The 27160-nt window shown below is 43.7% G+C and overlaps 1 protein-coding gene across 2 annotated transcripts in view; it reads left to right on the forward strand.

Annotated features, from left to right (window-relative positions):
- Positions 1-27160, forward strand: part of ETV6 (ETS variant transcription factor 6) — a 136918-nt gene that overhangs the window by 92534 nt on the left and 17224 nt on the right. For both annotated transcript variants that reach the window (XM_080628908.1, XM_080628909.1), the window contains exons 3-5: positions 9059-9223; positions 12888-13022; positions 17770-18312. In XM_080628908.1, the coding sequence (XP_080485034.1) occupies positions 9059-9223; positions 12888-13022; positions 17770-18312 (843 nt within the window). The remainder of the gene's footprint in view (positions 1-9058; positions 9224-12887; positions 13023-17769; positions 18313-27160) is intronic.

Genomic DNA, 27160 nt, shown 5'->3' on the forward strand with positions numbered 1-27160 from the left:
CATATGTAGGTCAAGACTACCAAGATCAATTTATTTCTAATTGCTCACAAATTTTCAACACCCCAGCCAGGGATCAAGGCTATTTTGTGTCAAAAGAAAGAAACAGCATGCATTGACAGTTCATTCTAATACAGGTTTGGGGGTTTTACTTTAAAATTACTGTTGCCAGGATGCACTAAGTGGCACAAAAAGCAGGAAGAAAAGTAGGTGTTAAGGATGTAAAGATGCTCTGCATTTGTCCAGTTGTAAAGAGAAGCAGAGTATAGTTCCTGGATTTGATCCCTCCTATAACAGATTCAGTGTATGGGCAGATGTCCAATGACCCTGTGCCTCACATCTATAAAATAGATATAATAGACTAATCTCTCTGCAGTTGAAAGGCACTGTACGGTGTAAATGAGTATTACTAATAGTAATATCAGCAGTGGCTGTATCCAGTTCAGGAAGACTGAAAAGAATGTTTGTTAGACCAGAACTTTGACCTGGATTAAGATAAATTGGGTTGAAACAATAAAGAGTTGCTGAGAAGAAAGTGAAAGTTCTTATAATCTCCTTGACTTCTGCTTGCAAAACTGCTTACTTGTGGCAGCATTGTCTTCTGAGCTAGCTAACCCGTGCCACTGTCGGCGCTCAGCTGGCTTTTGTGTAGGATGCAGTTTTTGCACATACAAGGGAAAAAGCAACAGAAGACGTTTCTTTCAGCTGCTTTTGGAAAGGAGCAGTAGGAAAGCAATGTCTGCTCCATGGAAAACAGCCAAAAATTGGTGGAGAAGGAGTCAGGAGTGGATTAAGACTATAACTGGGAGCAGATCCAAACCAACATTTCCCCATCCCCCTGCCAGCTGCTTGTTTTGCAGAGGCCTCTCTGGTAGGAATCCTGTGGTCACCCGCCCTCTCTGCCTGTGGGCACAACAGGAGCAAATAGAGGGGTCTGGGACCCAAGCAAGTTCTTCCCTGAGTGCAGCAACCGCGGTAGTAGCTGATGCTTGCAGTGAGCTGTACAGCAGCACTGTGCTGTCCACAGCTCACTGACTCACGGTTAAACTCTGGTCTTCTCTGAATGTGGTGCCCAGATGCAAAAACCCAGCCTTCACCCTGCCGTGGAAGCAGAGGTCTTTTCAGGCGTTTAGGAAGGTTTTGCAGACAACATGAAAGGAAGCTGGAGCCGTTCTCTGCAGTTCTTGAAAGCTCTTGGACATGGCTCATGGAATGAGTGCCTAGAAAACAGGCTGGTCTTTTCATCACCTCTGTGGTTGCTCACTTGTTTAGCTGGTAGCTTTTCCCTTCCAGAACTTCAAACCCTGGCTCCTTCAGCATACCAACAGCATTTATGTAGACTGGTTTGCCCCGTTCTGGGTGAATTCTCTTTTCAGGCCTTCAACTGCCTGTCAGCAGCAGGTAGACTGCTCCAGCATTATAACATTTTCTGTGACTGATCCCAAAGTGAGTCAGCTCACAGAGCTACATCCTAAGGTCCGCTTTTTCTGTAAGTTAGCTCCAGAGGATGCAGGGGGAAACACAGAGGCAGTTGCTGTGGGTCAAATACTGATTTTGGTTAGAAGAAATGGAGCACAACTGGCTACATTAAATGACTGGGTTGCTTGAGTTTTTATTCTGGCATCAAGTCAGAATACAAACTCTAAGGACTTCAGGAATTGGCCTGCACTGTTAAAGGACTTTTCTGACTGTTCCTGGGGTTGGGGTCTTAGACATGACTGAGTAATTTTGTGTAAGAGAGTTACTTCATTTACTAACCTGTGTCTGCAAAAAAAAGGGTTCGGCTATAGAGTGAGAAAGAATATATTCTTCATGTTGAATTCTGTAGAGTGTGGCCTTTCCTCCCTCCTTCACGCTTACACAGTCTTCACATTTTGTGGGGGTTTTGTAGTGGTGACTTCATCTGCCATCGTTTATCAGCAAGCTATCAGCCCAGAGAGCTAATTTAGAGTCTTGCTTGTGCATTTGATCAGCAAATGCAAACCATGTGTAATGTCAGCAGGTCAGGGGAGGTGATGGAACATGGGATTTTCACCTCAGTTCCAGAAAGGGCCATAGTTGCTTCCAGGAAGCAGAGCTTGGCACTGGGTGTGGGGAATCGAAAAGATTTATTTCCCTGTAGATTTATTTCCCTGTATGAGAGCACAGAGCTTGATCATTCTAATCGAGCATTTTCCAATCAATATGTTTCTTACAGGCTTTCCAAAGGCTGCATTAGAAAAGCAATTTTATTTATTTTATGGCCCTGAAGCCCTAAGGGATTCGGGTGTGTCAACTTGCCATGGTCTCTGTACAGGCAGTGAGAAGGGCTGGGTCACAGGACACTGTGCTAGCAAAGTCAGCATGAAACCCAGCCCAGTGCCCCACTAGGTTTGTCTCTGCAGACATCTACATATGCAGAGGCCTCAGAGCCAACGCAGCGCACAGAGCATTACCTGCCCTTGTGCCGTACCTCTCATACCCTGCTCAACACGGCAGCAGGAGACATGAGCCTGTGCCTTTTATTTCAGATACTACTGAAAAAGCTGTTTCACCCTCTGTTCCCAGCAGTGTAGGAAGCTTCCCAAAGCCTTGTCATTCTGATTACAGGCAGTTTCAGACCTTTTTAAAGAACACGCAAGTCTCACTGACATCTCTCTTCCTGCCTATCACATGACTCCTCTGTTCCCTATCCACTCATTTTTTTCCTTAACAAGACCTGTAAAGGTGCATTTTAATCTGCTGCCATCCATTCCCCTTGTACTAGTTTGTACTCACTTCCCAAAGAATTCGCCCTGAGGATTAGCCAGGATTAACCTTTTCCATCTTTCCTACCTTTGCTTATCTCTGAGCCTCGAAACTGCAGAGCTAGGTCTGTACTGTAGGCTGAGGCAATCCCTGCAGCTCAGCAGCAATGAATGGCCACTGCTTCACTACTTGGGTCAAGTGGCATCCACTGGAAAGAACAAGTGGTCAGGAACATCACTGCACACCAGACTTCTGTCCCCTACTTGTAACAGCAAGTGCATGGACCACCAGTGATACAGAGTTTATCCTGTGAAAGAGCTGTATCTTCCACATGTATGCTAACCCAAGAAGTATCCCAGAAGCTAGGTTGTGAATGCTCCATCCTTGGCGGTGTTCAAGGCCAGGTTGGATGAGGCCTTGGGTGGCATGGTTTAGTGTGGGGTGTCCCTGCCCATGGCAGGAGGATTGGAACTAGATGATCTCAAGGTCCTTTCCAACCTTGACTATTCTATGATTCTATGATTCTATGATTCTATTTAGACTGTCCATCTGCATGGGGATAGCTAAACACACCACAGCTCTCTGTCACACGTTCCCCTCCTCTGCGGAATTAGAAGGGCCTCCTGAGAAAGCAAGGTCCTTAAATCTGCTTGTCTTTACCTTCCATAACAGAGGTAGTCTTGAGGAGCTGCTGAGTGCCCTGTGGGTGGGAGCCTGCCAGTGCTGGTCGCTATGGGGAATGCACTTGCAGAAAGAGATTGCTGCAGCAGCTCCAGCAGAGACAGAGTAGAATTCCTGCCTCAGGAGGACCTAAGCACCCACCTTAGGCTTTAATTTGAACCCCCTTCGGTGTGATTGGCACACTGCTGTTGAGCTGTGCAGCTCTTCTCGGCAAGCAGCGCATAATGGTTTGTGCTGTAAGGTTTGAGTGTGGTATCAGAACAGGGCCCTTGATCTGCAGGAGCAATCAATACCTCTGAACAGGGAATCAGAGAGCAGCAGAGATGGCACCGTGGGAGTATTGAACTGTAGTCATTTGAAGAAGCCGTGCAGCGTTCTTGCACTTTTGAAGCATTATAGTTGTTAACTGGCCAAGCCCCATGACATCTCTTTGCATTTGGGCAGCCTAGCTTTCCAAACGAAGAAGTGAGACAGAAGGAGGGGACTCTTAAAAGTTGTCCTGGCAGAGCTTGGGAGATGGATTTGAATCTAATCCAGTTTTTCCTCCAGACCGTGTTGCCTTTATACAGAACTGAAGAGAAAAACACAACCTCATGCCCCTGTCCTGCTTGGCATTCACCGTGGTTTGCAGAACCATATATTGTGCTTTATGGGTAGCATGGAAGAATTTTCTTAATAACGGAAAAGAGAGCTTCAGTTGCTAAAGAGCTTGTTGATAGCAGACATTCTTCTCAACTTGTGTAGCATCATTTTCCCACTAAAGGCTTAAGTCCTGTCCTGTAGTCAGCTGGTCTGCCTGATGCTGCCAGTGGTGATGCATCTGTCCCTGGGTGTTTGGAACCAGCTGCTGATTTGCATGTGCTGGCCCCTTTGCTGTTTGCCCAACTGCAGTAAGTAGTTTTTGGCGTGGGAATGAGAACAATTCTGTCTGCCCTGCAGAAAGCAGGGATAAATGAGAGGTCTGTCTGTATCCCCTTCTCGCCTCATCATCCTGCCTGCCAGGCAGCCAGGTGTAAGCATGGAGTGCCTGGCCAGAGTGGAAGAAAAAGTTAGATGAAACTTACTGTGAACGCTGTTTCCATCATGCATGCTGTCCTGTGGTTGAGTCTTCATACTGAAACTGAAACGGAACAGCAGCTCTCGGTGGGTACTGTACATTTAGCATTGGATTTGTGTCTTCAGATTGTTCCAAAATGAGTCAAGGTGAAAACAGCCTATGGTACATTATACTTCATGTTTTAGATGTATCTGTTACATACACCATACGTAGCAACTCATACTGTAAAACACATATTCTGTCTTCCAAAGCAGTAATGCTGAGTATGAGTGCTTGGCAAGATTCAAGGTTGGCTACATCTCTTCAAAAATCAAAGTTGTAACCCCACCAGAAGTTTGTGGTCAGATGCAAATACCACTGGCTGTGTAGTTTTGTGTGCAGAAGGTTATACTAGGTGAGCAGAGCACTCAGTATTTCCAACCTCAAGTTTCCTGAGGAGTTCACTGTCAAAAAGAGTGAACTCTTCAGAGACCATCAGCTTATCACCTCTTCAACAGATCAATACATTATACTGCATGCATGTGTGCATGTCTACTTGTGTAAGTGCTTGAACAAACCTAAACAAGTTGACTAGCTACTTCAAGGTGTAAATTACCCCATCAGCCCCTCTTCATTGTACTTCTTTTTGCTGGACAAAAATAGAAAGAAACAGAGTGGATTGCTTCTGCAATACAAATGGTTATCAGCTTGTGCCCTACAGCATGAGAATTGATAGCTCTCACCATTTACAAGGTAGATAGCTCGAGAGGTGTTAGAAACAGGACTTCAGTGAGGAAAAAGCAGCAGGTGTAGATAATCTATTAAAGACACCAGTGTACCAGCCTGTGGCATTAGAAAGGTGACCACTGATTTTGCTCTCTGTTTAACGTATATGAAGCTGTCATGTAAACATGTCTATAAATCATTGTATTTTACTTTGCTGGAGGTGGTGCATGGAAGCTGACAGAAGACAGGCTAGAGAATGGACCTCTCAGAGACAGATTTTGATGGTTTACGTGGCTTTGGCTAACCTGCTTTCAGCTATTAAGTTCAAGAAGTTTTTGCTGGTTATTTTTTCCTAGACAGGTAGGGAGACCAAGGTTGGGAATGCTTGCCAGATTTCATCCAGCAAAGCAACAGCAGAGATGAGAGCAGAGCCAGGTCTGACTCCCAGGTCACAATTTACCCTCTGAAGTCTGTGGCGATGCTGGCCACCAAGAGGGCAGACTGGGAGAAAGGCAGCATCCCCCATGTCTGATCCACACCTACCAAAGGCAGGAAAGCCTTCACACTGATTCCAACAGTCAGTTCAGCAGGCAAAACTCTGTCCTCATTTTGTGGCACAGCACTCATTTTCCTCACTTTATTCTGCTTGATAAATATCTTTGTTAGTTGAAGACAATGCTGTTAGCTTTCACAGAGAATAAAACTGGAGAGATAAAAAGAACCTATTTTCTTCCACTATGGGCATGACAATAAAAGAGAAGATGGAGAGGGCAAAATAAGAAACAGCATCTAAAAAAGAAAAATGTTGTAAGTGGGATTAGTTTTTCTTTCATGGAGAGTACAGGAAAACATTTTCAGGACCTACTGATAGCTATGTGTGCTGTGCTATAAAATCCCTTCGGCTGCAAAGCCAACCCTCTCATGCCCTTGTTTTCACAAACCCAACTGCTTCTTTTTAAGAAAGGGCAAAGGAGGTGGAATATCAGTTTAGTAAATGCTGTACTGCACATGAAAGAATTGCTTTTTGAATGGTAGTTTCCAAAGCACTTTCAACACCGGCCTGCACCCTCAGAATAGCCTCCTCCAATGACCGAACTGGTGAGGCCTCACAAAGCAAGAGGGCATGGAGTGCAGGCAGGCAGCTAAAGAGAGGCTTTGGAAGAAACTTAACTTCCCAGGAAAACAGCAGAGCCGGGAGAGAGGGAAATGGGAGAATAGGTGATCAGTCTAGGGAAAAGGTGTGAACTTAATTTATGACACTTTGTATCTTCCAAACACAATGTGTTTGTAAGTAACAGCCGCTCTTGTTAGCGACAGCCAAGCGGAACTAGGCAGCCTGCTTGCTGATCCCCAGTAACTGGAAGCCAAATGGTTCTAGGTCATACTACGCTGGGGCTTTTCTCATGAGCTTCGGAGGTGCTGCTGAAACCCAGTGGAGACCTGATTTGCAGTGTGAATTGTTGGGTCTGTTCCAGAGTTGCCACGTGGTTGTCCCAGTCACTGTAGCTTATTTGGCTGTTCTGGGTCTAGCGATGATCAATCCAAACCTCTCTTTAGACATGGTATTTTTGTATTAATTGAACGGAAGGGGAAAATACACTGTCACCAGCACATGGGAAACATTGATCTGTGTTTGTACAGAGAGTGATTTATTTATTACGTTGTTATCTCTAAGAGAGCATGCACCTCACGTGAAGTTATCATACAGCTCTGTCCATGTTGGCCTGGTTTTCCCAGTGGTGTTTCGTTTTGTTCCTCATCTTGTGAAGTACATGTCAGAAATCAAGTTAGAGTTCCACGTGTTAGTTTTAGGCAGTTTGTCACTTGCATGGCATGGCAAGGGGGGGGAGATGAAAGAAACCATGCATGAGGATTTCAAGCACTCCTCAGATGGACTTGTGAAATCTTTCATGTATTGTGATCTGGCTGCATCACCTCTGACTTCTTTCTCTTTTAACTGCAGTCAGTATGCATGCTGCCCAGCAGTGGCATGGGGTCTGGAGTGTGTTTTCTGCAGGAATAGCTCTGTAATCAGTGAAAGATGGACCTCATTCTCGCATTTTAGATGGTGGTTTCCATGTCTCTGAGCAGATCTACACCTCACCCCATTCCCTTTAAAAAGAAAGGTCGTGCAGAAAACTCTGATCCCAATAGTCAGACCCTAATTCACTGGGGAGGGGGGGAAGAATTTAAGTCTTTCATGAATAAATAAATAAATGCTACTTCTTGTTCCTGTGTGGCACATAATACAGTGCTTAAGAGGCAGTTGAAAGCCAATGGAAATTCTTGCTGCTGCCATGCAGATGTCCCTTCCTTGGGTCAGCTCTGACCCTTTCTCAGGCTTGGTCTCAATTCCTTTTCCAACTGAGATTCAGTTCTGTATGCAGCTGTGGCTCTGGGACTTTCCAAAGCTGCTGTCTGGAAATCTGGTATAGCAGCAGAATGCAATTCACTGCATGTGACCTCTTGCTAAAACAGAAAATAGGGTTGCCTATCTATTAAAGAGGGACAAACCAAAACAAAACAGCGATACAACTCTCCCAGGTTTCTTTTAGTGCTTGGTAGGAGGAGGGTAATCAGATCTCAGAGAATGGTGTGCCAGGAAGGAAATTTCTTCCCATGTGCAGCATACAATCAGCCAGGTGCAATATGAGGAAGGAAGGTTCGTCTTCCTCTGAAGCATAAGGTAATAGCCCCTGCCAGAGGCTGTGTACCAGAGATCTGATCAGATATGGCAAATTTTGTGTTCCTATGCACAGTGTGAAGCTTTGTAACAAGTCAAACAATGAGTCATCTCATGAGGGGGAAAGGAAAAGAAAGCTTTTATCTCCCAATGGATTGGAGATAATCTCTCTACCTGGGTATAAACAGCTCTTCACCCTGCTGCCTTCTCTCCCCAGGGAGGAAGCTGTTTTAGATTTGTCTGTAAAACAGGTACTGAATTGTCACACCTCGCAGGCCGATCTGCCTGGGCCTAGTAAAGGTAGCAGGCAAAAGGTGTTTGACTTTCATGGTACCTTCATGGGCCCCTGCGAGTAAACACAGTAGTCTAGACTGCATGTGCTGTAAGAGCTGGCTGGGAGACAGGGAGTGCCAGATTTTCTTTCTTCTCTCTGTGCCCAAACTGAACATACCTGCTATTTTACTATAAAATAGAACGCCACTCTTCTGTGGACAGAATTACATTGGTAATATTTTATAGCTATACAGGAAACACAGGCTGAAGCAGTGCTAAAGATGACACAGCCTCAGCACTTCTGTTCCTCTCCAGTGTGGGAATAACACCTGCTAGCACGATAGCATCTGCAGGAGCAGTGGGCCAGTCTGAATACAGCTTTCTCAACCATACCCGTACTGATAACCACTTGCCTAAGCAGCCCTGCTTTACAGACCCCAGCCACCTAGAAGGACGTATAACCATAGCTCTCTGACATCTGCCAGGTGAGCTATTATTCTTCATCAATGACTTTACAAGGGGCATGAGGAGAGAGCATACTTCTGTTCTAGGAAAGGATACACACCGAGGATAGATGGAGTCAAGGACTTTGCCTCCTGAACTGCTCTGCACCTCAGAAGGAGCAATGGGAAGAAAGTTCCATTTCACAGTGGAAACCGGGAATGGAGTAATGTCCTAGAAGCTTTTTTCAGGATGCTGAGGTAGTTCTTGTTTCTCAGTATGGCACAGATAAACCAAAGTGCCTAAACTAATGAAGTATTTCACAGTCCGGTGCTTAGAGTATTTCTGCATCAACATGACATCCCTTTCCTATACCTTCCCCTGAGAGTTTGCATGTTATGGTGTGGGGAGAAAAGAGGATTCACTGATGTTTGTCTGTATTCTCATGCCTTGTCTCAATTTGGTAGCAAAATTGTGGTCTCTTCCTGCCATAGGTTTGCAGCCCGTTTACTGGAGCAGGGATGATGTGGCACAGTGGCTCAGGTGGGCAGAGAAGGAGTTTTCCTTGAGGCCGATTGAGAGCAGCACTTTTGAGATGAACGGCAAGGCTCTGCTGCTTCTGACCAAAGAGGACTTTCGATACCGGTCTCCTCATTCAGGTAAGGATTATTTACAGAAGCTGTGATTGAAAAGAGGGAGGAAGCTGCAACGAAATCTGGAGAGGATCAGAGCAGGAAGTGGTCACATTTGTTGGTGTGGACTGGGTGAGGGGAGGGAGGACAGAAACACATTGTATGGGGCAAGGACAGAAAGGGCAAGGAGGGAATGAAACCCTGATACACCTGAGTTGTAAGAAAATTTGAATGCAAATTCAAACCTAAACATCAGACCCGTTTCTAGTTAAACCTCCCTGTAAAAGTCCCAGAAAGCAACTTTCTCTGGCAGCACTTTGTGACGTGTAGCTTTTCGCTGTAAAGGCTTATCTTTTCACAGACCCAACTACAGCAGGAAGTTAATCAAATCCTCCAGCCTCTTTAAGAAGCCCATATTAGCATTTTGCCTCACAGTTGGCTTGTCTAATGTGCTGCTAAAAGTGACTGCAAAACTCCTCCCTGGGGAACCTTTCCTCTGTTTCACAGCCCCTGTGGGCTTTGCTTTACCTTATTCTCTCATCTTGTGCTGGAGTCCAGCCCAAGGCACAGCACAAACAGGTGTGTGAATCAGTCTGCTTATTGCTCAAATTATGTCTTCATTTATTCACAAATAAGATGTAGAAATGTGTATATTGCCTGCCTGTATTTATATCCCATGGGGTCTGTCTGCTCCAGTTTCACAGGCAGAGTAAGCTTCTGCCCTCCTTTGTCAGGGATGTTTAACTAAACGTGATTTGTGAGCTTTTCTTTTCTGACCACACAGGGTACTTCTGTTAAACATAAAGGCTCATAATTCTGTCACCATAGGTGATCAAAGAGTTTGGACCAAGCAGTGACAGAATTGCTGTGAGGAGGCTCACTAGATGCAGAACTACAGCTGGTGCTGCTCGAATCCAGCTGATAAACAAGCCATGGCACTAATTCTGCACCAAGCTGCTTGGCAACTCCCTATTTCGAATCCAGGACTAATTTTGTATGGAAGGAAATGCCAAACATTAGTTTATTGACAGTGTAATGCAGTAGTGAAAACTGATGCCTAGAAACTTTGAATGGTTTCATTAGAAAATTAGCCCGCTAAAGGCAAAAGAAGTATTGAAAGTAGGGATGTGGACAAGGACTGTAAGGGACACTTTTGTGTATCTTGTCTGCAGCTCCCCTTATCATCCCAGTGCCTTGCTGCCTGCAAGTTATGCCCGTGCTCTTCCCCTTGTATGCTGTGAGGGCACTTGATATTAGTAGGATTAAAATGTTTGTAGGCTGGAAATAGAGCGTTTCCAGAGAAGAGCCTTTGGCTTGCAAAGCCTCCCTTTATGCAGAAGGTTAAGCTCTTATTTTTCTACATTTGGAATGAAATAACCAAACTAAAGACTTCCTCCTTTGCTTTTTCTCTCCTTCTTCTCTCCAGGTATTCCCCACTGATAATAAACCTTTTAGAGGACATCTGAGTCAGTCTCTAAAAATCTAGATGACTGTAGGTAAAGGGACGTTACCTCAGCATTTCCCAGATTATTAACTGTATGTGAAATTTAAGAACTATGAAATAATGTTTGCCATAGAGGCATTAAGTTTTTCAAGATTGTAGCTGCGTAAAAGCTGTACCCTTGTCCCTCATGGCTAAACCAGGAGAACTGCATCTGCTCCCCAGAGCGGTCCTAGCAATAAAGTGGGCTCACAGGCCCACAGCCATTCTCCTGTTCAGGGCTGGCCAGGGAAAGGAGGCAGCAGAGGAAGGAAAGTAAGAAATGCTTTTCACCTTCTTAACTAGCATTACTGCATCTGGCTGGTGCAGAAACATAACTGGTTTGTTAGGTAAAAAAAATGAAGATAGCCAGGTTTATGGATGTTTTCACAAGTCTGTCAGGCCAAATCAAAAGAGGTACAAATTTGCTACCTTATTTCTTGGAGTGTTACAGCGCTAGTTATGATTTTATGCCACTGTTTCATTCAAGGATGCAAATTATGTGGTAAAATCACTTTTTAGCCTTTCATGTACTAAACATGGAAAAGGTAACTGGGTTCTTGAGGCTTTGTTTTTAAGTAGATTTTCAGGTATTGCAATCACCTTTTAAAAATGCCCTAAAGTCACTGCTGAGACAGTAAAAGCAGCCAAGATGCTAAAAATAAAAGAAGCTGAATTATGGAAAGCAGGATGGCTTTAACTGTTTAATGCTATTCAGTGAACTTTCCCACAAATAGAGCACTGGGAGTTCATAGAGACAAGGGGTGAATGGCACACAGCTTACAATTTCACAGAAACAACTATTAAAAAAGAACCCTACACTCGAGAAGACCCTCCCAGAGAAGCCAAGGTTTCCTAAGTGAAACTTCACAAAGTTCTTTTTCAAGTTATATGCTACTGCTGCAGCCTGTTCCTGTGTAATGTGAGCAGTGACAAACAGAAGAGAGCAAGCAGAATTAAAAGCTGAGACTTCTAGCCCTTTGTTGTACATTTTCACTTTGGAATGTGCAACCAGTTGCATCAGACAAAACGTTGAAGTACCTAGGGTGTTACGTAGATGATGTTGGAAGGACATCAGTACAAGATGTAATACATAAAAAGACAGAAAACAAGCAGTTTGTCCATTGGTCTCCTAGATGTTATGGTGATACATTCCACTGAGGAAAGCTACAACAATTCTGGTGCAAGGGAATTGGGGAGTAAGGGGGAAACAAGGAATAGCCTTGCCTCCAGCCCAGAAAGAAACAGCATCTGGATCAGTTCACACAAGGTGCAGTGCAATTCAGTGCAGGCGTTTCCATGGAAGAGTGATACAGTAGCAACTCACAGACTGTATTCGCCCATGCAGAGCAGCAAGTCAGCTGCATTTTTCCTTAGTCTGCCTTATATCCCTGGTCTAATAGTGCGTCTTGAAGTGAGCTCCATACAGATTCTAGAAGCTAGAAGTAACTACCTCTGGGATCATCTGGGCTTTTCAGAAGTCCAAACCATGACACCAGGAGTGACACAGAGAAGTTCCTGAGGCAGCTATGGCACTCAAGTATTTCCAGGAGTTATCACCACAGCAAAGGTGTTCAGGATAGGTAATTCTCACAGTTCTTTTAAGTCTTTGAGTCCATTCCAAAGTAATTTCTCCAAGTGAGAGTTCTTCTTCCTGTGGATTTCCTAGAATGGAATATCTTAGTAGCACACTGCCTCTGGCCTTGAGGCTTTACCACATCTTCTGTGTCCTCCCCCCATAAAGTGTAAATTGTTCAGTAATTAACTGAAAGGACTGTCTTTGCTCCCAGCAACTCACTGCATAAATCATGGCCTCTAAGAATTCTGTGTCGTAAGGTGTCTGTCTAAAAAACTGAGGCTGTGAGGAGGTGGGACACTGAACTAACCACTGCTTGTAAAGGTTTAGAGCTCTTGGATGGGCAGTCATGTAGCCTGAAAAAGTCTCTGCTTTGGGGTAATAAAAGCTGTGTCTTGTCATTCTCCCATTTTTCCACAGTCACACACAGAGACATGATGTGCAGCTTTGCTTTTTCTTTTTGTTTCTTTCAGGGAAGAACCTTGCAAATCAGTGAAATGTAGGATTTTACTGCAAGCATTTTTGGGTCTGAAAATAGCACCCAGGAGCCATGAATTCATGCATCAGATGCCTAAATGAGTCTTCTCAGCAGTATGTAGGTTTTCATTTCCTTTTTCCTGCTGTTTCTCTTTCAGGTGATGTTTTGTATGAACTCCTTCAGCATATCCTGAAGCAAAGGAAAGCTCGTATGCTCTTCACACCTTTCTTCCACCCTGGGAACTCAATCCATGCTCAGCCAGAGGTCATATTACACCAGAATCATGATGAAGGTAACTCTGTCTCATTCTTATGGGAGCTGCCATTATAGAGGCGAGTAGGGTAAAGCTGTGAGGAATTATGTCATTTTCTTGCTCCAAAGTTACTTAAATAAAGTTACTGTCCTCCCTTTGTCTCCATAGCTTTAGAACAATCAACTGGTCTAGGAAGTCAGCCATCCATTCTCCATTGATCTTCTATTGTTTTGTCCTGTTTCCAAAGCCTGCTTAAAAGCTATGCCAGATGCAGATTAAAAAAATCCGGCATAGAAAAGAAAGTTTTATTGACCCCATTGATTCATTTTCCCTCATTACCAATTAAGTAGACAAAGATGCTGGGACTTTTGGTACCCAGGAGATGCAACTAGATGTAATTGTTTGCAGAGCAAGGGAGAAAGAAGGTAGCCTCAGAGAGGAATGTCTAAATCAAAGTCACTTCAACTGACAGTCTGTCATCACATCATGCCAGAGTTCCTAGCACTGAGCCCATCATGTTGCGCAGCTTTTGAGCTGATGGAGCAATTCATGTTTAGAGAAGGTTTTTTTTCTGTAGGTTTTCTCTCATTTTTACCATCAGAATTACTTGCTTAGGTTATTAACTAACCTTTTGGTAGTGTCTACACATACCATACATGGCTGTCAGAGGTGCTGAAGAAAGAATAGGTATGTTTGTGGAACTGCAGATTTAGGCTTCCTCTACTCATTATTAGTGCAGATCAAAATGCAAGTCTGCTTCCTTTAATGGAAACATTAAGGTTTTATTTTCTTTTAAATATATACACACTAAAATAATTCTTAGTTTTCTCCAATAAGAGAAAAAATAGTAAGCTTAAGCCTTTTAAAAGGTCCTTTCCGTGAAAGCATGAGGCAGAATTCACTTTTTCAATTAAAAAAAACAAAACAAACCTCTAGGAAAAAAGTGGTGTTATTCCTTTTTCAAGTAAACAGGAGAATAGAAGTGAGTTAGGATATTGCCCTGTTATTGCTAACTGGAAAAAAGATACACAGATCATTTGAAGATTCAACATGAGATTGCAAGAGAAGATTCAGAGGTACTGTCAGACCTGGACAAGTTGCCCATGGCCAGCCTGACCAAGCCAGAATCAAATGGCATCAGCAAACCCTTGAGACTAAGCCAAGAGCAGAACAGCAGCAGGTGGGATAAGGATGCTCCAAAGTGTTTCCACACAGCTGTGTAAATATTTCAGATTAGAAGATTGTGCTACAGGTCAGGATGAAGTTGAATTGACAGAGTTGTGCAAGAGACAGTTGCCTGGTGTATTAAGGTAGGCACTTCCAGAGACCTTTACTAAAAATCTCCATTTTTTCCTGAAGCTTGGCATTCACCCACAAGTGTTCTCTCTAAATTTCAAACAGAAATGCTAGCTGCTCTCTCAGACACCCCTAAATTAAAGATACAGAGTAACTTTTGCTCTAGAGAGGATTTCACAGGGATGTTGAGTTGGCCTTTTATGTGTGTCACATAAAACCTAAGTCCTTTGCAGTTTAGTCCAACTGAAGTCAGAGCACAGGATGATTAAGAAATTACTTTTGATTTCTCCCTCACAGTGCTCTGGCTGCTGATAGTACCCACTGATTTTGTTTAAAAAACTCTGTGCTATTACTTAAAACTTTTCTTTATAATGACAAAAATTAGTTCTTGTTTTGCTGTGAGAGGAACTTCAAAACAAGCAGAAGAAACTACAGCTTCAGTCAGAACATATCTATGCCAAGAATTTATGGGCAGGTGAATTTATTTATTTATTTTTGTATTTTGACACTCCTTCTTTCTTGTTTCACAGAGTCACTTGGGAGAAACTAGCACAATTAAGTTTGCCATTTTCTACCAGCAGGATGCAGCTTAGTAAAAAAAGGAGAATGAATGTGGGAAGCAGAGCTTAACCCTGCCTAGCTCACAAGTTGTAACACAGGTGTCAATTGGCACAATTTTGAGTGGTTAAACTTCATAGGTGATGGATCATTTTTAGAATCCCTCCTTGCTCCACTGATCTTTTCCATTTTCTTCTACTGGCTCTTTTGCCCATTTCCTAATAGACTTTGGATCCAGCTTCAAAATGCTTTCATTACAAGCTAGTTAATCCAGAATCAGATGAGACCAACATTTGCATCTGCTGGCTTTTTACTAGCTTAAGCAAAGTGGGTTTGACTGTGAAATCAATTAACAATGGTGCGGGGTATCTGCGAGATGCATTGACATGGGCTTGGAATCTGCCCTGTGGGCATCGGCCTCTATGCCTGTAAAAGGGATGAGCAATCGAGAGTGAATTACCTAAATCTCCAGTGGTCCTTCTGACACAGCACTGAGTCATTTGATGGGATGCCATACAAGAAGCTTACACTGTCATTCCCTGCACTTCTTTTGTGGGTTAGGGAAGAGTGCTAATCTTTGCGATTGTCATTCCAGCAACTGCTCATTCTCAGAGTGAATGCAGCCCTACCCATCCCTATATGGATCAGATAGGTCAGCAGTTTTCCTGAGAGCTGAATTCCTTTTCTCAGCTTTCGCTTCAAGAAAAGAGTGTTGGTCACTCAGAACGAAGAGTCAGACTAATGAGTGAATCTGTTCCAGTTGTGCTCAACTTGCAGTCCTCAGATGTGCCAAGGAATGAATGTGATGAGGATTTTATTCTGTTCAGGGTCATTTGTGGCAGTGGAGCTGGGTTTGAATTGTTTTATGATAAAAAGCAGTTTTGACCATAAGGAGATTCTTTAGTTAAGTATTTAAAGAGAAGGATCTTGGAGGAAAGTGAACGCTAGTGTGTATCCATTTGTGGTTATTCCTCTTGCTGCTTTTTAAACAGTTCTTGGTCCCTACCTTCTCTCCTGTCCTGGTTCAGAATCACCGTGGTTTGGAAGCAGACAGATAGGTCTGCTTCCGTTTGGAGCTTCTCAGAGCCAGCTAATATTTGCAGAGAGCTTGGTGGAAAGCACAGCAAGGCATTCCTTTCTGCTTTCAAGATAGCTGCTCCCCCCAGCCAAGGCACCTTAAGTAAGTAGGACAACCAATACAGTATTCTGGTCTATATTTACAGGCCAAGAAGGAGCACCCTGCATTTGAATGTACGGTGATTGGGGTGGAGGATCTGTAGAAGATAGGACACTGAGTAAGACTGGGGGGTTGGTTTTCTTTCTACTGTGGCAAAGAAAGGAGACTTTAAGGAAAGACAGCTACAGAGGTATGTACAGTTGTGAATTAATTCCTCTTTGGAATCGCTTGGGCTATCCCACATTAGCTGGCCACGTTGTATTTAAAGCTGATTGGGTTAAACCAAGAATAATATATAACTCTGGAGTCTCATGTCCTCCAGCTGTTTCACTGTGAGTACCTTAAATAGCTGTACAAATGCATTTTTCTTGTCTGGGACCACAACTGTGTGAAATAAGTATTCTGGAATCATGTAGCTTCTGCCTAAAATCTCAGGGCTTTCTGTAGACTTTAGTACACTTGTATAGATGAACAGCCAGTTGAGTAGGCAAAAGGATTGGTGCCATGTCACTGCCTGGCTCTACGTTTTCTCAGATCTACCTCTCCCTGGGTATGCGCTGATCCTTCTGATGCCTGCCCGGGTTCTAGGGCAGCGAGAGCCCCCAGGTCTTCATCTCAACAGGGTCTTCAATGAGTATCACTGCTTTGACAAGAGAATGAGAGAATCTTTAAAGAGGAGCAGAGCAAAAGGAGTGAACGAACAGGCAGCCGCAAATACGCAGCTACTTGTTTGACATGTATGCAGCAGTTTCCTTCTGTTACCGTCCAAGGCTTTCAATAAACAGCAGTGAAATTTGATCTTTGTTTTTCAGGTAAAACTCTGTTAGTCACTGCGCTGTGGTGGTGTTTCCCTCTTTGTCAGTAATTTCTCTAGTCAAAATTGATGGCTTAGCTAACGGAAAGTTTGCAATGTTTATGTCAAGCATTTCAGTTTGTGAGAGGATTGTTAATATGTAAAGATGCTGACCTAGAACCGTGACTAATCTCCCCTGTACTGTTAAGGATCACAGCTGGGGAAGTAAACTCATGCAGAAGTGATTCTAGAAGTGACTTCTGGGACAATCCATCAGTAGACAGCACATACTAAATAAAACAAGGTGAAAATATCCCTATTTGATGGTACATGCTCTTAATATCAAGACAGATAAAATTTAGCTAGTGTTTCACAAAGAGCTTCCTATCAGTGGGGTTTCTGTAGATAACCCACTCCATATTTCAGACCAAGATATTCTCAACCTTGACCCAAGCCTCTAACATCTCAAACTTAGTACCCAATATTTTCCTGGAGACTTTTTCTCTTTTTATCTCTGCCATCTACCTTACAGTGCTCATCATGGAACAATAACAGGAGCCACAGGTAGAGACATGAATGGCAGGAGATGAGTTTCAAAGCATTTGCAGAGAAACACAGTACTGCTGAATCAGATCTTACTTTCTTGACGTGTGTTCCAGTCAGCTTCTCAAAATGGTATTTCTCTTAACACGTTTCCCCGGGAGCTGCCTTTATGTGGTGGTGGAAGAAGATTGTTTTCGTGGTACTGATCTCATTCTGTGTAGTAATAACTATATCTGCATTTATATGGTGTTTTTCTGAGCCTCTGTAGGTCACACAAATAAAAACATTTCCAAGCTGACAAGCAGTAAGTCAACAAGCAAACATTTCCAAGCAGTACCCAGTAAGTCCAGCTAGTAGTGTGACATTTAGATCCTACACCTTGATCACAGTATAACTGATCCGTCTTTTTTCCTCCACAGATAGCTTTGTGCAGAGACCCTCAAGACCATCCACAGAAACGGTCCACCACAACCCCCCAACCATTGAACTGTTGCATCGTTCTAGATCACCCATCACTAACAACCACCGTCCATCACCAGATCCTGATCAGCGGCCACTGAAGTCCCCTATGGACAGCACTGTCCGTCGCCTTTCCCCAGCTGACAGGGTGCCGGGGATAAGGCATCAGCACGAGAACAGCCAGCAGGAGCCCTATCCTCTCTCAGTGTCCCCAGTAGAAAACAACCACTGCCCGCCTCATTCCGAGGTGCTCCAGAAGCCCTCCAGCCCTCGCCAGGAGAACACCAGGGTCATCCAGCTGATGCCCAGCCCTATTATGCATCCTTTGATACTGAACCCCAGGCACTCCGATTTCAAACCACCAAGGTTGTCTGAGGATGGGCTTCACAGGGAGGTAAAGCCAATCAACCTGTCCCACCGAGAAGAGTTAGCTTATATGAACCACATCATGGTGTCTGTATCCCCTCCTGAAGACCATGCGATGCCAATTGGAAGAATAGCAGGTAAGCGACATTCTGTAGGCTACGCCAAAGCTGACGCTTTTCATTCATAACTAACCATGCTGGGTATTAAGAGTTTGCCACTCTGTGACCTCAGGAGTTTACTGGCATTCTACAAGTTTCACCACATCTGTGGTTTAGACAGTTGTATGATTAAGCCAGTTTTGTGGCAGGTAAGCAGAGGTGCAGAGTGACTTGCTTGTGACCACAGAATACGTAATTGGTATTGAAACATTTGTGTCCTGACACTGACTGTCTCTCTACCCACTAGCAAACCATTTCTTTCCCAAGATACCCATCTCCGAAACTTTGTCCTGCAAAGAGGTAGTTTTCCTAGAGTTGCATTCACATTGATGTCCAGTCTTACGGAAAGGAAAAAGTCCTCTGTCTGTGGCCTTTGAGGTAATGCACTGTCAAGCCCGCTATTATGGAGATGGCGAGACTCATACTGCCTCGGAGTCCTACTATGTGTCTTTCCTGTGCTTCTCACACTAGGATTGTCCCCGTTTTAGAGAAACAAGATTGCCTTTGTCCCACACAAACCACAGGCATTGTCTCACTTTTGTTATCGTAAATAACTGACATCACAACAGCTTAATCGGGAAGCTGAGGTTACAGAAAATGTTTTTTGTACTTGAAAGGGAACTGTAAATAGGTAGGGAAAGGGGGAATGGGAATCCAGCCACTTCAGAAATAACGCTGAATGCTCCAGTAACCAGTGTCTTTGGAGAGATGTGAATATGCACCACACCCAAAAACATTCCATGCATTTATGTCAGCAGCGAGCCAATGTGATACCCAGCTGCTTTGCGGTATTACACATGTCCAGAGAGGTACATTTTAAAACACCTTGTTCTTTTTTGTCCTTACATGCCTTAAATTTGTTACAGATGTGGTGCTGCCTTAGCTTTAATGAGGAAGGCTTTTTATTTTCTTAAGACTTACCACTTTAAATCCAAAAGGTACGTATCTCACCATCTAGTCAAACATCAAACACTGCAAGAGCTATGATCATTTCATGTAATAGAGATAGGTAACAGAAATTAATCTTGTGATATTTTTGCCTGGCTGACATTTGTCTCTCTCCATTTGATTGTTACTGCTCACACTATTCTCGGCAAGCTGAGAAATGTACTTAATGTTATGGCAGACAAGATACACTACTGGTTGTATCACTGCAGATTTCCTTTCCATAAAGTACTACTGGAAGATCAGTGGGTTGTTAATTTTTATTTTTCAGAAGGAAATGTTCTCTAAGAACGAACTCCTGACTGAAAAGAATACAAGAAAAAATACGAGGAGTTGTTGGCGGTGTAATTTTCAATTTAAACTCAGGAGTTTTTTACATAATTGGGAATCTCTTGGTTTCTACATGTTGTGCACTGGGTCCAGTGACACAAGCCCTGTAACTAGTACTCCCATGTCCTTTCCATCCCTGTGTTGCTTGCAGGGCAGCAGAGGCCAAGCCCTTGGATATTCAGGCCTGACACAGTTGCTTGGCAAATATGTGTAGCAGTTTAAAGTGTTATTCACAGGGTGTATTTGCATGCTTAGCTGCTTTCATTTGCAGTCTTGTGGCTTAGCTTAAACCCACCAGCATGGGTGGCGTGTCTTAAAGAGCTGGTTAAGTATTTCATGCTAAGAAGACCTGAGGTGTATTCAAGTATTCAGTTCAGATGAGGCCAAGGGTTGGGTGATTACATAGCTGGTGGTTGCTAACATCTTAGATTTCTGCTGATAAATTTGCCAGTGCCTCATGTGCTTTATTTGTAAATGCCAACAAACCTCACTTGCTGTACAGACACAAGGTAGTGCTATTCTGGTTGGGTTGTAATGGCTCCTGAACTGTAGCTAGACTGTATAAAGAGCTCACAGCCAATTTAAAGGTGGCAAAACCCAGATTACTATCAACAGTGTAGACAGCCCATGTTTCATGCCTTCAATTGCCATTACATGATTTCTTTTTAAGGGCATTTGTGGTTTATGTTAGCATAATCTATTTTCCACCTGAGTGTCTTTACCTTCACTGACACTGCTGTAGTTAACATGGAGGCTTTTGACCAACCATGCTTGCCACTTTGCTTTGAGAGAGATGAGACCATGAACATTATAACACTTGGCTTCTAAAAGGCAAATATATGTCAATACAGGTGTATTGTTATAAAGAGCCTTTTAAAAAGTCACTGGCATTATTTCCATTTTATGGATGAGGAAGACTAATGGGTTGGATAAAGAAAAGATTTACCAATAGTCCAGTGCCAGAGCTAAGCACTTATATGTTTATATATAAGTATATATATATTGGTGAGAGGAGAGCCTTTACTCTCTACTGGCTTAACCATTTGAATGCGGGTGGTTTTCATGGGTTATAGCGATGAGGAGCAGCTACCAGGGAAGCCCCATGGGCTGCTGACTAAAACATTGGGCTGAGCTCCAAAATACATTCTATTCCCAGCTCAGATATTTTAAATTGTAAAAGGAATTCTTCCTAGGCTTAAGATCCCTCACAGCCTCATAAACCTGTTTACTTGTAGATAGAGTCTGTTTTTAAATGCAGCATGCAATTACTTGGTGCTGAGAAAGAAAACAATGTTTTCACTTGCTACTATCCACAAATACAGTGTTTTCAGGTCAATCAATAAAGCTCTGGACTTCCTGTCAGACAAAATAATGACCTCTGCTCACCGCTGACAAATCTTTCCTACCTTTTTATGTAATATAGTTTCTCAAAATATTAATTTTACTGGTAAAGCACTTTCCCTTTCACAGCATGGAATTTCAAGTTGAAGGTCTTATTCCCTTTTCCTCTAAGGCCATTTTACACTTTTCTAGCAAAGCAGAGGCATAAAGTATCTTTATGTTACTCATTAAGGTCCTATATATTATTCATCAGTGGCTAGAGTAGATTTTTAAAATTACATTTAGCTATCTTCTCAACACAATATGCACGAGTCTTTTCTGTAACATTGTCAGAACCAGAGGTCATTGTGTTGGAATAATCCAAAGGCAGACTTGCATCCCCTGTAAGTATGCCAGGCAAGGATCAGCTAACTAACTGAGACATCAGTAGTCATCTAGCTGTGCCAGCACTTCAAAATATTAACAACATGTCAGAAGGGGAGTTTAGCAGGGCACTGTAATGGACTGTTTTCCCCACTGAAACTGCTAATTCATAGCAGCAACAGTGTTTGTTGGTAGTCAGCTCCTAACTTGGACTCCAGCAAGCAGGCAGTCTGCCTGGCTTACTTTTAGCTCTTTAGTCCACCTTGGTTCCCCTCAAAGAGTCTCCAAGGATTTCACTCTGTGGGAAAAAGAAAACAACTTTTTTTCCCCTATTTTTAGTTTAACATGGTTGCAGTTTCCGTCAAGACAGGGGCCTGAAATCAGCTCTTCTGCAGAATGGAAATTGAACTGCTAATGCACCTCTGACTGGGAGGGTTGTTATCAAACATGTTAGGACTTTGATATCTCAGAAAAGGTACTTCCCCAAGGTACAAGGACAGGCAGGGGTTGTTGTGTTGGCAGGTGTTCCTAGCGTGTCATGGCTGAGGCATGCACTGCAACCCTGGTGGAACCAAAGCCGCCAGAAACCCTCACTGCAGCCATCCTGAAGTTCCGCTCCCATAGCTTTCCTTGGGAGCTCTGCTGTTGACTTCAGGGCAGTTTTTCACAACCAAATTTTATTTAGGTGTCAGAAATGTCCTTTTTCTTTCAAATATCTATGTTCACCTCCACTTGTTAGCATGCAGGAAATCATCCAAATTCATATAATGACATGCTAGTATTTACCTCACTTTTGATTCCGTCACTTAAAACTTACTCATACAATTCTGGATGTTTCTTGTGAGGGGAAATACATCCCTGAGCAGGTTCCTGGGATTTCTGGCTTTTTCTGTGCTAGCTCTCTGAGACCTGGACAGGCTGGAGAGTTGGGCAGGGAGAAACTTGATGAAATATAACAAGGGAAAGTGTAGAGTCCTGCATCTGGGCAGGAACAACCCCAGGTTCCAATATAGATTGGGGAACGACCTGTTAGAGAGCAGTGTAGGGGAGAGGGACCTGGGGGTCCTAGTGGATGGCAGGATGACCATGAGCCAACACTGTGCCCTTGTGGCCAAGAAGGCCAATGGCATCCTGGGGTGTATTAGAAGGGGGGTGGTCAGTAGGTCGAGAGAGGTCCTCCTCCCCGTCTACTCGGCCCTGGTGAGACCGCATCTGGAATATTGTGTCCAGTTCTGGGCCCCTCAGTTCAAGAAGGACAGGGACCTGCTGGAGAGAGTCCAGCGCAGAGCGACAAAGATGATTAAGGGAGTGGAGTATCTCCCTTATGAGGAAAGGCTGAGGGAGCTGGGTCTCTATAGTTTGGAGAAGAGGAGACTGCGGGGGGACCTTATTAGTGTATATAAATATATAAAGGGGGAGTGTCATGAGGATGGAGCCAGGCTCTTCTCAATGGCAAACTATGATAAGACAAGGGGTAATGGGTATAAACTGGAACACAAGAGGTTCCACTTAAACTTGAGAAGAAACTTCTTCTCAGTGAGGGTGACAGAACACTGGAACAGGCTGCCCAGGGAGGTTGTGGAGTCTCCTTCTCTAGAGACATTCAAAACCTGCCTGGACACATTCCTGTGTAATCTTATCTAGGTGTTCCTGCTCTGGCAGGGGGATTGGACTAGATGATCTTTTGAGGTCCCTTCCAATCTCTAACATACTGTGATACTGTGTAAGGCTTATTCACCAATCCATAGCAAACACTGGTACTGTAACTTTGGGATACAGATACAACTACCTCTTTCCTGAAGCATTGCCCAGTGCAGATACTAACCAAACAATTGTATGAGTGTGAAAGGCAGAGTGCCATAGAGCAGTAGTAGGTGCAGGTGGATTCCCCTCAAGGGCTCTGTGTCCTGTTGGAATTGAGAACCAATAAAACCCACCAAGTTCCAGGTTCACCGTGTGTGTCTGAGGCAAACCTATGCCATTCGTACAAGCGGCTTAGGAGGATGAGCAATGCTATTCCTCCGCAGAGCCCCACTCTGCCTGTTGCTTTTGGTTCTGCTCTGCATTTGTGGGGAGGGAATGTAATGGCAGGTAAGTGTTGTGCCTGTTGTTGTCGTCTCTTGGTGTGCTATTCTTATCAACTGGGTTACCTTAGCAACTGGGCTGTATCTGACTTTATGAGCTGCTAGATTTGTTTCTTCCCCTTCAGGAGTCAAAGGAAAAGCCAGGTAATGTTTAAACTAGTCAAAGGCACACTTTCTACCACTGTATTGGTTTGGCCCATGAACCTATTGACTGCTGTCGGAATGAAGACAAGCAAGATTCTTACCCTGCCAAAGTCATGAAAGAGATCTACCTCCATCTTTGCTTCTGACTTGCCTCAGCCTTTCTGTGCCACACATCCAGAGAGTACAGGGACGTAGCATGAACACCACGTATTTGTAGCAAGACACGTATATACAACTTCTCAATAAAACCAATCTGATGACCGAAACTGAAAATGCAGTCCTCTGGTAAGACTGCATCAGCTATAAATGACTCACATTCTACTAAAGTCTACAAATCTGCACTTAACGATGGGCGTAGGCTACGTGCTAGCTCTGAGCATGGGGAAATCTTCTACCCCAGAGCTCTGTTAAGGATAGTAGTTTTGTTGGTTTGTGTGGGGAGAGAGGTTGGAGGGGGAACAGAATCAAGGATTCTCCTCCCTCATAATTTAAAGAACTTAATCACTTCTCATAAGCTTGCGTGGGAAGGGAAAAGACAAAGGGGGTTATTTGAGTGAATATTTCCACCAAAATAAAGTGCGAATCAACTGATGTGGCTTTTTTTTCAATTTGGACTTGAGCTGGAAAGCTTCTTTTAGAGGAGGATAAGAAAAACTAACTCAGCTGATTGAGGAGTTAGATTTGTAACAGTAGACATTTAGAGCTTAAACATCACAAGGCACCAAACTTCAAATCACGGCACCTTGGTCAGCAATTTCTCCTCAACTTACCCACTGGGACCAGAGCCCCAGTGCCCACATTTGCTCCAGATATGTTGATGTGACATTTATGGCTGTGTCAAGTTGTAGGATGGTTATTTTTTGTTACCTGACATACCAGCAAAATCCTTCATGCAGATGCAGTTACACCACAGTAGTTTGTTTTCCTTTCTGTACAAAATAGCTGTACAGGCACAGTTACAATGCAATGATGTATGTTGGGAGGTAGAGAAGGTGAGTGGGAAAGAAGACAAAACCCAGTTACAGTGTATTGTAAAAGGGAGTAAAAACCAACAGCTAAGCACAACTCAGAAGTTAAAAGTTTTGCAGCAGCTGTTAGCTGTTAACCCTCACAGAAGGGCTGGGGAGAAAACATGGGAAAGATCATACTAGGTACTACTGAATGGCGTTTAAAGAATAACATAACCATCGGGCACAGTCATATTAACTATTCACAACTGATACCCTATGATAAGGTCACACACCTAGTGGATGAAGGGAAGGTGGTGCCTGAGCTTTTCTGGATTTTAGTTAGGCTTTTGATCCTGTCCCTCACAACATCCTTCTGGACAAGTTTTCTGTCTGGTCAGCAGCAATGTTCCTCAGGCCTCTATTCTAGGGCCAGTCGTGTTCAATATATTTATCAATCACTGGATGCAGGTGTTGAATGCCCCATTAGCAGGTTTGCTGATAACACCAAACTAGGAGGTGCTGTTGACTCTCTTGAGGGACAGGAGGCTTTACAGAGGATACTAGATAGATCGGAGCACTGGACTATGATTACTGGGATGAAATTCAACAGGTTGAAATGTCAGATCCTATGCCTAGAATGGAGTAATGCTGGACACAAGTAGAAACTGGGAGAGGAGTGGCTAGGGAGCAGCCCTGTAGAAAGATGTCTGGGGGTGCTGGTCAACAGTAGGCTCAATAGGAATCAGCAGGATGCCCTGGCAGCCAAGAGGGCAAATCACATCCTGGGGTGTGTCAAATACAGCATCACCAGCTGGTCAAAAGAGGTGATTATCCTGCTGTATTCAACGTTGGTGTGGCCTCAGCCTTGAGTGCTGGGTGCAGTTCTGGGCCCCTGAAGGCCATTGAATTTGTTTAGAGGAGAGCAACAACGCAGGTGAAAGGCTGGAAGGAATGTCCTACTAGGAGTGGCTAAGGATTTTGGGTTTGTCTAGTTTGGAGAAAAGGAGATGCCTTGAGGGCTCATGGCTCTCTATAGCTGCCTGTGGAGGGAGCATGAAGAGGAAGGTGCTGAGCTCTTCCCCCTGGTAGCCAGCGACAAGGATGTGCAGGAATGGCTCAGAGCTGTGCCAGGGGAAGTTTAGACTGGATGTTAGGAAGCATTTCTTTACAGAGAGGGTTGTCAAACATTTAACAGGCTTCCTAGCAAGACAGTTGATGCCCCATGCCTGTCAGCGTTTAAGAGGTATTGGAACAGTGCCCTTAATAACGTGCTTTAATGTGATCAGCCCTGAATCAGTCAGGCAATTGTACTATATGATCATTGTAGATTCCTTCCAATTGAAATACTCTATCTAATTCTGTTCTATTCTAGGGGATGCAGATTCTTGTTCTGCTTAATTTTTAGTGTTAAAAATACAGTAGTATCTCTCGGCTGTATTGTGCTGCATTCCCTGCCACAAAGAGTTTACTGTCCAAACAGACAAGGTAAATATAAAGAAAGGAATGGCATGCAAAGGTGAAAGGTGTTGCTGGTGAGAGGTGTTGGAAAGAAAGAGCTATACTGTGTAGAAAACAAAGTCATGCCATACATTGTATTGGTAGCTGCCATCTGACCAGTTCCTCAGTCAGAATCGTAGGTTGTATTTACTTCTAGATACTAGTGACTAGTAACGCCCTGTGTTATGCTATAATGCCTCACACTTGCAGGTTCCAATTTGCAAAAAAAATGTATTATCCAGTTTAAAATTGGAACAACCAATACCCTTCACTACTGGTCAGTCTGCTATCTCCCTGTTTTTTTCCTTCACTAGATGCCTCATCATGACAGCAACCCAAGCTAGCTGTAAACTTAAAGAGGCTGGGTACATAATGTATACTGAGCTATCTCCTGCTGCTTTTGTCTATTGCAGCATTTAAAGCTAGTTGTAATGTCTCTGTGATACAAACACTTCTGTTTTGACCCTCCAGGCAAAAGCAGAACCTGCCCAACTATGGCCATCCACTACTGGGACAATAACTCAGATTCTTGAACTTAAATCAAGACAAAGTCTTGCCTTTTTTATTTTTGGTGGTGGTGGTGATGTTGTCTACGTGTGTAAGGCAGTAAGCACAAAAGGTTTTAGTGGTAAAGGCTTGAATCTAATTCCCTCATATAGTCATTTAGTGGTTGGTAAGTGACTTTATTCCAGGATGACAAGACTGCTTTGTAAGTAGAAACCATCTTCTACCAGTCACTTAGGTGGACAGGAATGTCCACACAGACCTGCTGTGGCACTTGATACTTGGAAAAGCATACGCCAGTCAGGTTCCCTGTGTGTACCAGCCCTCAAGCTTACTATCCATCCTGTAATGTGCATCACTGTTTCATTCATTACTTTTCCCCCTTCCAAAGTGGCATCATAGGTTTCACTGCAGTGAATTCTTACCTAAACTGAAAATGATTGCTGTATCCTCCTTTGCAGAGGACCAGTGCTGACAAACCAAGCTGTAGCAACTTAGCTTTTGTCATATGCTTCCTTAGAGGTATTCAGGGTTTTTTAGGACAGCACATAGCATTGCTAGTACCATAGGAGCCTACCTGTATATATGCCTGAGACTGCCAAGGCTCTCTTCACCACTGTCATAAGGCACGTTCCCAGCAGGGTTTGACAACACTGTAGTGACTGGTGG

This window comes from Psittacula echo (assembly GCF_963264785.1).
Source record: "Psittacula echo genome assembly, chromosome: 1".
In the NCBI taxonomy this organism is placed as follows: domain Eukaryota; kingdom Metazoa; phylum Chordata; class Aves; order Psittaciformes; family Psittacidae; genus Psittacula; species Psittacula echo.